The sequence below is a fragment of the Leopardus geoffroyi genome, chromosome C2, assembly GCF_018350155.1.
Source record: "Leopardus geoffroyi isolate Oge1 chromosome C2, O.geoffroyi_Oge1_pat1.0, whole genome shotgun sequence".
Taxonomy (NCBI): domain Eukaryota; kingdom Metazoa; phylum Chordata; class Mammalia; order Carnivora; family Felidae; genus Leopardus; species Leopardus geoffroyi.
Window position 1 is genome coordinate 6,231,153 of NC_059333.1, and position 13,404 is coordinate 6,244,556.

Genomic DNA, 13,404 nt, shown 5'->3' on the forward strand with positions numbered 1-13,404 from the left:
ACCCAAGACGTTCCCAAATGATGCAAACATGCTTCACTGCAAAATCAATAGGCAGACGGAGGAGGTGCCGTTGACGGCCACTCCAGGGTGAAGGGCCAGAATTATCGTTCAATAGAAATGCATCGAGGGGGCGAGATCTTCTGACAGGATGGAAGCAATGCTTTTGCAGCAACAGAAATATTAAGGAATAGCACAGATGCCGAGAGCGGAGGGATGTCCACAAAATTGGAGAAGAAAGAAAAAAATACCTCTGATGATCAGAGATGGGGTGGGTATGCAGAGAAACGCTTCAAGCCTACCTGGTGGACAAGTCAGAGGGGCTGGACTGGCTCTCAGTCAACGGTGGCATCACGAGGCGCAATGAGAGTAGCGGGTTCTGCCTACAGCAGCCCTGGCTGCAAATCAGTAAAAGGCTGCGGGAACAGAAGCAGACACTCCCTTGGCGCAGAAACGTGCAAAGGCACTGGGGCGCAAGCGTATCTGCCCTCACCATCAACCCCACGCATGCGGATGGCAAACTTACACTTAAAGAAGGCCTCCAAGATAATGTGCCTGGTTGAGTGTGTAACACAAAATATGACCTCACAAGACAACCAGTGTCGTTGGAAAACACGGGCCGAGTAACCGGTGCCTCAGGAAACACGGAGCCCGGCGCAGACAGAAAGGGTGTGCTAAGAATTGAGACTTGGCAACAGGCAGACGGAGTTCAGGCAAATCCAAGTAGACATTATAAATAAAAAATTAATGTTCCTTGGGACAAGATGTCTGCTATTAATCTTTATTTGGAAGATTGTTTTCTGGAAAGCTCTTTATTTTCCAAGCTCTTTATTTTCAGTGAATTATCAGACAAGTCGCATAAGGCACATACAAAGAAATCCTTTGATTATGTCACAAGGAGAAGCTGTATGTTTTGAAATCATTTTTCAACATCCTTTTTTTTTTCAGGGTATTAGTAAGAAGATCTATTCATGCAGAGCAAAAAATAAGATAAAATAAATAAGCAAAGGCCAAAGATGTCAGGCACATGAAGGTATATATGTGTCGTCCTCACGGAGAATTTCACGTTGATACGATTGGGGAGACATATCCGCGTACATGTCACCATGTCAGATAACGCAGTTCCTCAGTGAACCCCGGGCGTACTGAGAGAGGGGTGCTAGCTTTGTGCCAAAGCATTTTGTTGAGGTTGGTTTGGGGGGAGACGGTTGAAATACTGCTTCGTGGCTTGAGTTTTCTAAAAGAAAGAGAAAATATTAGGGAGAAGAGTGTTAAGGAGAGACAGACAGTGTTCACCACAATCTTCATTATTTATCATGCATTAGGGAGAAGTTTTACCTTTGACTCTATAAACCACTGCTCACCATTTGCCTCCAAGTGCAAGGACAGGAAAGTGAATGTTTTTCATGGAAAACTAGACCGGGTTTACATCCTTTCCCTGCGCTAACACCTATCAAACACCACAAGGATGCCAACATCTCCAATTAACAGTTTCCCCACTGAAATTCAATGGAGAACGGAGAGGCTGAATTTACAGCTTAGCCCCGGACTAGGATGTTTAAATGGTCCACACCGAGACTGGAGGGCAGTATTGAGAAGCAATCGTCTTGGGGAGGAAGAATTCAGTCTCAGACTATAGATTATTTCTCCTGGCGCATCAGTTTCAAACCCAGGAAATGAGAATTCCTTTCTAGTTCGGTTCATTGTTCTCCCCGTGTTGTACCTAAAACCACCTTTTCAGATAAAATGCATGGATTCCCCATGAGCTATGAGACGGGGTTGGCTCTGGACACTGAGTGGTCTGCCCAGTTGAACGCACGATGGCATTGCAACGCTGCACTTGTAAGGGTACGTACGAACTCTCTCCAGGAGTTGGGTGGGGCAGGGAGGACTTTAGGGGGATGTCACTCACTCCTTCACTCTCAGGCATTTTAACCTCACAAAAGACTACTATGGACTAGATTCTAAACTCAAGAATCAGTGAAACAGGCAAAATGTATGGGCTACAGCTGTATTTGCTTTTTTTCCCCTTAGAATCAACTCAGTGTTTGAGCATTTCCTCCAGGTCCTCAATATCCACTGTCATTAGATACTATCATTATCATATTCGTTTGTTTACAAACTGTTAAGAATTACATAACGATTCTACACGGTCCGAAGTTTAAAATTACAAGACAGCAAGCATACTTGTCAAAGATACGCCAGGCGATCTGCACTGAACTCCACGATGTTTCTACAGGAGTATTCTGGTGAATGTTTGATAAATGAAAGTGTCTGTCGAGTACTTCTCGCGAAATCTCTAGCAGCGATATTTTTCTCTCGTGACCAGCAGTCAGCGTTGTGATTTTTCAAGGTTGTAATTTACTGCCCTCATTGTGAACCCCGGCTGTCATTCCCCTGTAGATGAGTAAGTTTACTGGGCAGTAGGCGTCGGTGTAATGGAATGTGGATTAACAGAACACGCCCATGCTTTCACTTAAATGAAGGGCACACAGAGGAAGAGGAGGAAATAAATACAAAACAAGCTCCTTCTAGCCTCCAAGGTACGCTTTTTTCCTAGAAATCATATAAACCATAGCCTCCCAATACCCTGGCACGCGAGACATGGGTTAGACGGAGCTCACCCGCCCTGAGGCTCCAGAAGGGGGCAGCCTGGGGGCTTGGTGGGCGGAGACAGACAGGCCTGAATTGGATCTTCGTCTCCCACTGCCAAGCCAAGGGTACTAGAGATCCAACAGTGTGGTGGCGCCTGGGTGGTTAAGCGTCTGACTTCAGCTCAGGTCATGACCTCACCATTTGTGGGTTCGAGCCCCACATCGGGCTCTGTGTTGACCGCTCAGGGCCTGGGCCTGCTTCACATTCTGTCTCTCTCTCTCTCTCTCTCTCTCTCTCTGCCCCTTCCCTGCTCATGTTCTCTCTCTCTCTCTCTCTCTCAAAATTAAATAAACATTAAAACAAAATTTAATCTTAAAAAAAAAGAAATCCAACAGTATAATGAACACGTTCTCAACCCCAGGACTTGGCGATTACCTGGAAAAGTTGAAGAAATAAAGCATGAAAAGGCCTAAGAATCTTCTTCTTCTCCTTGTTCTTCTTCTCCTTTTTCAGCTTCCTCTTCCTCTGCTTCCCCTTCTGCTCCCTCTTCGGTTATTTCTTCCGTCTTAATTTTAACAAAATTTTCATTATTGTTGAGGAAGATCACAGATATAGCGAGGAAAGAGACGTAAAATCTCAGACTAGAGATGACGGCCTCCCACATCCCCCACCCAACACATACACACGCATCACATACACAATACACACAACACACACATACGCCAAGCACGCACACACAATACATATCACACACACAATATACACAACACCCAACAGACACAATACTCACAACACACAGCATACAACACACATCACCCACACAATACACACAACACACAGAGCCCACAATTTAGGACGGTGCTGCAGAGCAGTAGGTTAATTCTAATGGGTTTCATGATTCCTCTTAAGCATACAGTCTTCACTCATATTAATGGACTATTCTCATCAGATTACCTTTGAAAATTCAGAAGCAGTTGGAAGAATAAAATACAGAGAGAATCTCAGCAAACAGAATGTTATCAGAAAAGATGAAGCTTTTAAATGTAGAAGCTGGTTATATTTTGTTACAGCAATCTAATTTTTTCAATCCCAAGGCATCAGCAACCCACACATATAACCTGAAATTACTTCCAAATTAATAGTACCTTTGTCTTATTTTTATATATAAAAATGGATTTTTAAAAATGGAAACTTGCCTCTCAAGAGAAAAACTGATTATTGGAAAGGTATAACTTATAATTTTAAAAATCATAGAGTAAAACAGGCTAGGAATAACCGTTAGGTCTAAAAACAGGGATTAATTTGACAAAATGACATTAAAAATAATGAAGCAGATCTATATTTTCTATGTCCTCCCCCAAAATACACACACATTCCATGAGTGAAAGTAGATTACAGGAGTTTTCATCGAGGTTTGATAAATATGTGCACGTCTGTGTGTATGCACCTGTGTGTTTGTGCATGTGTGTACATGTGTGTGCACATCTGAGTGTGTACATGTATGCATGTTCTGTGCACATGTGTTGTGCACACGTTTTGTGTGCATGTACACGTATGTGTGCATATACATGAGTACGTGCATGCTCGTGTATGTGTGTTGTGTGTACGTGTACATGTGTGCATGTGTGTGTGCATGTGTACATGTATGTGTGCATTTGTGTACATGTGCTGTGTGTAGCTAGTGGTTATCTCTGGGTAATGGGCTATAAACTATTTTTGTGTTCTTCTCTTATCTGTATTTTCTAAATTTTCTATAAAGACCATGAACCATTTATAATTTTAAAAAGCAACATGGGGGGCGCCTGGGTGGCGCAGTCGGTTAAGCGTCCGACTTCAGCCAGGTCACAATCTCGCGGTCCGTGAGTTCGAGCCCCGCGTCGGGCTCTGGGCTGATGGCTCAGAGCCTGGAGCCTGTTTCCGATTCTGTGTCTCCCTCTCTCTCTGCCCCTCCCCCGTTCATGCTCTGTCTCTCTCTGTCCCAAAAATAAATAAACGTTGAAAAAAAAAAAATTAAAAAAAAAAAAAAAAAAAGCAACATGGGGCACCCGGGTGACTCAGTCGGATAAGCATCCGACTTCAGCTCAGGTCACAATCACACAGTTTGTGGGTTTGAGCCCCGCATCAGGCTCTGTGCTGACAGCTCAGAGCCTGCTTCGGATTCTGTGTCTCCCTCTCTCTCTGCCCCTCCCCTGCTCGCTCTCTCTCTCTCTCTCTCTCTCAAAAATAAACATTAAAAAAATTTTTTAAAGCAACAAAGGTTTTTTTAGGGGAATTTCTTTCGACATGTGGGATCCTCTTTAATGCTGATGACCCTCACCAATAAAGGATTTGTAGAAACACCGAGACAACACATTTGGTGATTTTTGGTAAATTAGTCACCCTTTTCTGGAGTTCTCCATTTTAATTTAGCTCTCCTTGATTAGCATTTTAAAACAATCCAAAATGTTCATTCACAGCATTCTTAAAACTCTTGATTATAATGAAAGTCACTGAGACTCAGCTAACATGAGGGCTGGGACGCCTGGGTGGCTCGGTCGGTTAAGAGTCCAACTGTTGGTGTTGGCTCAAGTCATGATCTCGCGGTTCATGAGTTCGAGCCCCCCCTTGGGCTCTGCGCTGACAGTGCGGAGCCTGCTTGGAATTCTGTCTCCCTCTCTCTCCCTCTCTCTCCGCCCCTCCCCTGCTCATGCTTGTGCACTCTCTCTCTCTCTCTCTCAAAGTAAGTAAATAAACTTAAAATATATTAAAAAAAAAAAAAAAAAGAGGGAGAATCTGAGAATGTCCCTTTGGACTTGCCCTCACAATCCACTAACATTCTCTCAAGTGATGCCTCTACACAATGACATGACTTCATCCCTATGAGGGCTTAAATTTAAAACTCCCCAACGCTCAGCTATGAAGCTACAGATTCCACCAGCAAGCAGCCGGGCAAGAATCTCGATTCTGCTTCATTTTGACACGGAGTGCCTCTTGCACATGGTCAGCAGTACAAACACAGGATGCTGCCGTTGCAGTGCTAAACTAATGACAATTATCATGAAGTTCCTTATAATCAAGTCCGCCCCCAGTGCCTATCCGGAAGCAAAACAAAATTTCTCAAACAAGAAAAAGATCATTCTTGAAAGCTTTCACAATTACACTGGTAAAATTAGAACATTTCAACCGGCGGGAAAAGAACGGGAAAGAAGAGAATTCATTCGTAAAAAGACCTAAGCCGAGTTTCAGACATTCCTGGGTCTGGGGTCTCTATCCCCCTTCTCATCTCCTGTTACTCATTTCAATCCCGAAAAGAAAAATAAGGGTTTGGGGTTTCATTTTACCAAACACAAGTTCCTAACATAAAGTAAACCCTATTGTCTTTGAAATTCAACGGACTTTTTATGATGAGGATCAAAACAGTGGGAGTTCTTGGGGTGCCTGGGTGGCTCAGTCAGCTAAGCGTCTGACTGGGTCTTGGCTGAGGTCACGATCTCACAGTTTGTGGGTTCAAGCCCCACATCAGGCTCCATGCTGATGACGTGGAGCCTGCTTGGGATTCTCTGTTTCCATCTCTCTCTGTGCCCCTCCCCTGCTCGCATTCGGGCGTGCACGCTCTCTCTCTCCTTCAAAATAAACAAATAAACTTAAAAAAAAAAAACAAAAAACAGTTGGAGCTCTTGCAATTGGCCTCCCCTTGCAAACACATCAGGTTACTTAGAACTTAGGTTCTAATCCAGCGGTTCTCAGACGTGATGGGGCATCAGAAACACCTGAAGAACTTGCCGAACCACAGTTTCCTGGGCTGCGCCTCGGGGTTTCTGATTCGGTGGATCTGGCACAAGGCCTGAAAGTGTGTGTCCGTCCGTACAGGTTCCCAGGTGAGGCTGCGGCTGCTGCCCTGGAACCCCACTTTGAGAATCCTGCCGCAGTCTACCTCATCTTCCTTAAATCACGCTGGTTGATAACCAGAGCACGGGGGGCACTCACAAGCAGTACGTTTGCCATCGGCACCCACTGCAGTCTTCACTCTCCAGGATGGGTTATGTTGACATACTTGTGTATGCAAGTTAGAGCCGTTCTGTAATTCCACAATTTCAACAAATACCATGGAAATCAATGAAACAGGAGTACGGAAGGATGTTTTTCCTTATGTGAACTTAATGGAATGCTTTGGAAAGACCTTGTACATGTAAGTCACCTTAAAAACCTGTCATCGGGGTGCCTGGGTGGCTCCGTCGGTTAAGCATCCGACTTCGGCTCAGGTCACGATCTCATGGTCTGTGGGTTCAAGCCCCCTGTCAGGCTCTGCGCTGACAGCTCAGAGCCTGGAGCCTGCTCTGGATGCTGTGTCTCCCTCTCTCTCTGCCCCTCCCCTGCTGGCTGTCTCTTACATGTGCTCCCTTTCTCTCTCAAAAATAAACATTAAAAAAAAAAAAAAAAAAGTAATTCTTCCCAAATCAATAAGGCTCTCCCTGGGTAGGTTCCCACTAGAAATCCCCGGACCATGTTACGGTTTCCTAAGGTCACATACCTTCCAGACACCCAACGATGCGCTGCATGCTTAAGCTTCCCGGTTACTACGTACGTGGCCGTAGCACAATGTCTAACGTGGACTCAATATTATGTGCTGCCCTGACATCCGGTAAAATCTGGACAGCCGGAAATGGCCTACACACTGGCCTAAGCTCCCACAAAGGAGGTCTTCTAGCCAAGCAGCCGGCTTCGTCAAGGACCCGGGCACAGTGCCTGCCCGTCCCCTGCGATGAGTCAAACAAGCGAATCCAAACAAGTGAACCAGGACACGCTTCGCTGTCTTGAATCCACAAAGCCCGCCTCCCACGCCCCGATTGTTCACACTGTCCCAGTGAAGCTCCCTGTGTCCCTGCACTGTACTGACGTCTTATTGATGTCCTCATCCCTTGGGCTTTGAGGAAAGGTGACTAGTCATCTGCTGGCAGTCTCATCTGCCCGCTGTCACGCGGCAGGTATCAGCCATCCCCGTGGCCACCGGAAGGGAATCCTTTCCTCACCAACCGGGTCAAAACAGCACTGCCAAGCACCGTGCAAGCTGCATGAAGTGTGCACACTAGGCAATAAGGGGTAAAGGCAGAGTGGAAGAAGGACCCGGTCCAGCCTGGCCTGACTCTGCAGACACAGGCTCGGAAAAGGTCCGCAGCCACGCCTATTTCTCTAGCCACGCCCCATTTCTCTAGCCACGCCCTATTCCTCTAGCCACCCCTCTTGGATCCATTCACCTCCCACTTATATTTCCCTTCTCAGCAGCCTAAGGGAGGCCCTTCTGGGATGCAGGCTGCATCGGCTTCTTCACGTCATGAAGAACAAGGAGAACGTGCCTAAGGCTGCGATTCTCTGACCTAAGAGATGTTTTCATTAGGCACCAACGATAATGACGCTACTGTACCTCTTCCGTTGCTGCCTCTCCCTTTTCTTCCTTAGGTCCATAAATAGAAAATAAAGGAAAAAATACGAATTCACATAAATTTTAAGTTGAATCTAAAAATGAAGCCAACTACGATAAAAGTACATTCCATTGAAATGAAAGACAGTAATTTGATAAAATATATAAATAGCCAAGACATGATAACTAAGCAATGCCTACTTATTTCATGCGTTATATTTCAAGCCCTTAGGATATTATGAGATTAGAGACGTTTTTCCACCACTCTTACTCCTGAAAAGATATAATTAATTAGTAATACTGCCTAGCGGCACCTGGGTAGCTTAATCGGTTGGGTGTCTGACTTCAGCTTAGGTCATGATCTCACAGTTCGTGGGTTCCGGCCCCACGTGGGGCTCTGTGCTGACAGTTCAGAGCCTGGACCCTACTTTGGATTCTGTGTCTCCCTCTCTCTGTGCCTCTCCCCCATTCACGCTCTCTCTCTCTGTCTCAAAAAAAGATAAACATTAAAAAATTTTTTAATAGTGCCTAATTATATAATTAATTTTTGTCTGTATTCAAAGAATATTGCAGATCTCTATCACTACCCAGGAAAATTCAGACCATACACGTAAGCAATTAGAAAATCTGAACAAAATTATCTTTTCTGACTTTATGTGCCTATAAGTATGCCTTTACTTCAGCTTTGAAACGGCAAATAAAGGTAGGTCATCAAAAGCTTTTCTTCCATCAAAACAAAATACTAACATTGCTGAGCCATTTAGTAGTTAAACACTGATTTCTGGTTAAAGAAAGAAATTTACAAGGTAAGAGAGGGTGAGGCCATGCCAAGTTCACACAGGTGTCTACTCTGCCCACTGGAATTTCTATGTCCCTAAAGCTGTAGGACCAGGCTGTATCTCCTCAAAGGGCAAAGAAGGAAGAGTTTTTCCATCCCTTTCCCAAAATGGCCCTATGAGAAGCCTTTGTGAGGCCAGTGTACTACAATTACTTTAATTAACCGAAGGGAACAGTGCCTAAAAGTTCCTAATGCCTTACAACTCAGGCACAGAATCTTGGACTGGGGACATGAAAGCAATCTGTATTCCCAAAGCCTCACACTCAATCCCTCCTTTGGACAGGTGAGGACACTGAGGCCACAGAGTTAAGTAATTTGCCAAAGATTAGAGGCCAAGTAAGCACCACAGTCGGGATGGACTTCGAGGCTCCTGGTCCCTGATTCAATGCCCTTCCCACTCCACATGCTATGTCTCAAGACCAGTAACAGAAAAAGCAAAATCATACAAGGCGGGTGATGAGGGCCCATCACACGGCCACATCCCTCGGTCCAGCTCCATGTTCTTGGTCGGTTCTGGAATAATACTCTCAGATTCCTGAGGTTGGCAGAGAAAACACAGAACCTGAAAGGCTGCTCGAGCTGGCCAGGCTGAGTCAGCCTCAGAGATTTTCCCAATACTGGGAGTCTCCAAACTCACCCTTACATTAAACACCACTGGCGACACGCCAACTCTTAGCGCTAAAATAATGTCCAAGAAAAGAGAGACCCACACTCGGTGCAGAATTCGGGTGTTGGTTCCTCAGCAATGTGCTGACTGTACCTCTCTAGTATCGCCCAGTTATGCCCAGGCCTGTCCCTCGTCTGCCACGACCCCCATCTTCTCTCACCCGGGTCACGGCGCCTCTGGTCTTCCTTATTGCCGACCTGCTCTCCACACTGTGGCCAGGGATGTTGTTCTAAAAGACAACACCTTGATGCGCCTGGGGGGGCTCAGTCAGTTAATCATCGGACTTCGGCTCAGGTCGTGATCTCATGGTTTGTGGGTTTGAGCCCCGCATCAGGCTCTGTGCTGACAGCTCAGAGCCTGGAGCCCGCTTGGGATTCTGTGTCTCCCTCTCTCTCTCTGCCCCTCCCCCTCTCATGCTCTGTCTCTCTGTTTCTCTCAAACATAAATAAACATTAAAAATAATAATAATGAAAAATAAAATACAACACCCTGCCATGCTTTCCTCATGTTGATCACGTCCATCTTTTCATGGAACTTCCAACCATTATTCTTAGAATGGCTGAAAGGCCATCACAATCCAGACCCTGCTTCCCCCACTCCCACCTCATTCCTCCCCACCCTTTATTTCAACCTTATGGACCATATGCAACTTTCTCACATTGGCCACACCCTCCAGGACACTACTTAAAATGACCTTCCTGACCCATAAGGCTGAGTTACGGGACCCCCTTATCTGCTCCCACGACTATCACTTTTCTCTCTGGCTGGTCTGCATTCTTCTTGAGGCACGACCTGCATCTTTACTCATTTTTGGATCTCCAGGATCCAGCCGCTGTCTGGAACCGAGGTGTAGAGCTCAATAAAATGTGCTAAGTGACCAGATCCATGAACGTATACTCTGCTAGTAACTGGATTCTCTTCATATCCACATGAGATCAAACAAAAATATGCAACACTGAATTATCAGCTACACAGAGTTTCACCTTTTTCTAAATTCAATTCTTTACATGAACTGTATTCAACCAAAACAAACACATTAACAAGATGTACACTGTGAAAAATGAGGGTACCCTTAGAGTGAGGCTGGGGGACTAGAGGGGGTCCCACAGGAATTAAGTACCTGTCTCAACTTTTACAGGTCAGCTAGGAGCAGTTACCGAGGGACCTAGGACTCTCTATCGATATCTGAATTGACCTGAATTTCTTGAAAGAGACATTAAATGGGTTAAGCCATTGCCCAGAGAATTTACAGAAATACTTAGATGCAAAAAACTCAAGTATGCTTTGAAGAACCCCAGCTGTTACCATCACTGGCTCTAGTGGAACATAAGCTCTGTGGGAACAGGGACTTTGTCAACTTCATTGCTCTGTCCCCAGTCCCCAGAATTCTGCCTGGCATGTGGCAGTATTCAATCTGTTGATAAAACGTTGAGTGGGTGAATTTATATTTGCTAGTTCTGCCTTGAATCCCCTGGAGGGGCGGGGGATCTATGATTTCCTTTTGAAGTTTATTTATTTTGAGAGAGAGAGAGAGAGAGAGAGAGAGAGAGAGAGAGCACAAGCAGGGGAAGGGCAGAGAGAGAGGGAGAGAGAATCCCAAGGAGGCTCCATGCTGCCAGCATAGAGCCCAACGCAGGGCTCGATCTCACGAACCATGAGATCATGACCTGAGCCGAGGTCAAGAGTCAGACGTTCATCAACTAATGAGGATGTAACATTTAAATAGAACTTACACTTGCATCCTTAGTTCACAGAATTATAAAAGATGAGAATTAGGCAGATATTGAAAGTCATCTATATACAATGCTTGAACAGACGTTTACTACTGGCAAATAATTACACTGGCAAAAGGGTTTTTTTAAGATCATGGTAATCGCATGGTCAACTGAGCTAAGCTCTTGCAAATCATAGGACAGGCTATGCACCATTCACCTGACGAAGCGACAACTTGAAATCACTGTCCCTTGCTGTTCCTGTAAGAAAGCTAGTGAGGAGAAGCCTCAGAAGTGGGGAGCCTTAGAACCTTCACCAGCAGCTATTTTTGCCAGGACTTGGCCAGCGAGGCGGGCTGCAGAGGCAGCAAGTAGCCAGGACCAAGGACAGGTGTCGGCCGTGGTGAGTGTCAGGCAGTGGCCAGTCAGGGCAGGTGGCTGGTGTGGAAGGAAGCCCGAGGGCCAGCCCAGGGTGACCTGAGGTGGGCAGGGGGCCTCAGAGCGGCTGGAAATCTCAGGGACAAGGGCAGAGTTCTCTTGATCTTCAGGCACGACAGGGACCCAGCCTGAGATTCCCCAGCTCCTCACGGACCTAAACCAATGTCCGCCCTTCACGAAAGCAACTTTCCTCAGGGCCGGTTCTGGAGGAAGCTGGGAGGGCCTAATCACGTAGCCAGTCAAGCTAAGGTCTTACAAGGTTTGGGAGAGGACCACTGAGTTTGCAAAGAACACAACTTAAAATAATTTTACCTCAAGGGAAACCAAAGGCCAAGGTGAACATTTCCAGGCTCCCATAAAGTTCTCACGATGCCCCGGGGCCGCAGCCCCCTCTTCATAGTGTGCCCTCAGGCTTTCCTCCCTTCCTCCTCAGGTACCATTCACAAGCCTCCCCTCCCCTCCATAGCCCCTTGTCCCTCCCGGGTCGCAAGGGAAGGGGACCACAAAGTCCCCTCTCCACCGGGGGTCTGAAGCAGCAGGTGAGATCTTCTTAGGCATAAATGAATGGTGTTTCCAGTGTTCACTGCCTCCCAAATGCCCCCCAGCCTGTCGGCACGTAGGTAACACCCATCTTGGCATCTGGAGCTTAAGAGCCCGGACTCTTGGGTTGGCGGTCAGGGGAGGTCCATCTCATTAAAGGAGGTAATGGTTTCTGTCTCCATTTCTGATTTTTTTTTAAATTTTTTTATGTTTATTTATTTTTGACAGAGACAGAGACAGAAACAGAGACAGAGTGTGAGCAGAGGAGGGGCAGAGAGAGAGGGAGACAGAACCTGAAGCAGGCTCCAGGCTCTGAGCTGTCAGCACGAACCATGAGATCATGACCTGAGCCTAGTTTGAACGCTCAACCGACTGAGCCACGCAGGCGCCCATTTCTGATTTTTTTTAAATCAAGAGTGATATTCTTAGATAAATACTCCTCCCCATTAAAATGGCATCATTTGAGGGGCGCCTGGGTGGCTGAGTTGGCTGAGCGTCTGACTTCAGCTCCAGTCATGATCTTGCAGTTTGTGGGTTCGAGCCCCACATCGGGCTCACTGCTGTCAGCACAGAGCCCACTTTGGATCCTCTGTTCCCCTCTCCCTTTCCCTCTGTCCCTCCCCGTGCTTTCTCAAAAAAAAAAAAAAAAACATTTAAAAATAAAATAAAATAAAACAAAACAAAACAAAATGGCGTCATTTGGGTGTTTACGAGTATGTGCCCAGTGAGCATGTGCAACAGTTGAGATCAGGTGAGCAAGCCCACGCCTCAGACACTTCCTTAGCTGGCCTGTCACTCGGTTTACCACTGCCAGTTGCTGACGTCACACGCTTGAAAGCTGCTCGTGGCACACAGATGAGTGGCATTTAACGCACAAATGAAAGGTTTGAAATAGTGGTGCACACGAAATAAGGTCTGTAGTCTGCTTCACAGAGAGGCGCCAACACCGTGTTCCTGGTGTCGCTATTGTACCGTGGCTATCTGTGACGTCACCAGGGGGCAAAGCCAGGTAGGACACTGAACGAGGTCCTGGTTAAGTCTGTAATTATTCCAGAATAAAAGGTGAAAATATGTGTGCATTCTTTGGTCTAAATAGTGTGGCTGAATGCCAGGGTATGAATTACTGTTGGGTTCTCCCCACCACACAAAACTGGGGACAGGGAGTCGAGTTTGCCCCTCCCACATTCCAAGGAGACAGCCCGAGGCTGGCTGTGGCTCT

General features: G+C 46.2%; 1 protein-coding gene across 2 annotated transcripts in view; it reads right to left on the reverse strand.

Annotated features, from left to right (window-relative positions):
* Positions 1-764: 764 nt before the first annotated feature.
* LOC123610569 (SH3 domain-binding glutamic acid-rich protein-like) overlaps positions 765-13,404 on the reverse strand; it is a 58,641-nt gene continuing 46,001 nt past the window's right edge. For both annotated transcript variants that reach the window (XM_045501355.1, XM_045501356.1), the window contains 2 exons: positions 3,028-3,157; positions 765-1,234 (listed from right to left, as the gene is read on the reverse strand). In XM_045501355.1, the coding sequence (XP_045357311.1) occupies positions 3,062-3,157 (96 nt within the window). In that variant the 3' untranslated portion in view covers positions 765-1,234; positions 3,028-3,061. The remainder of the gene's footprint in view (positions 1,235-3,027; positions 3,158-13,404) is intronic.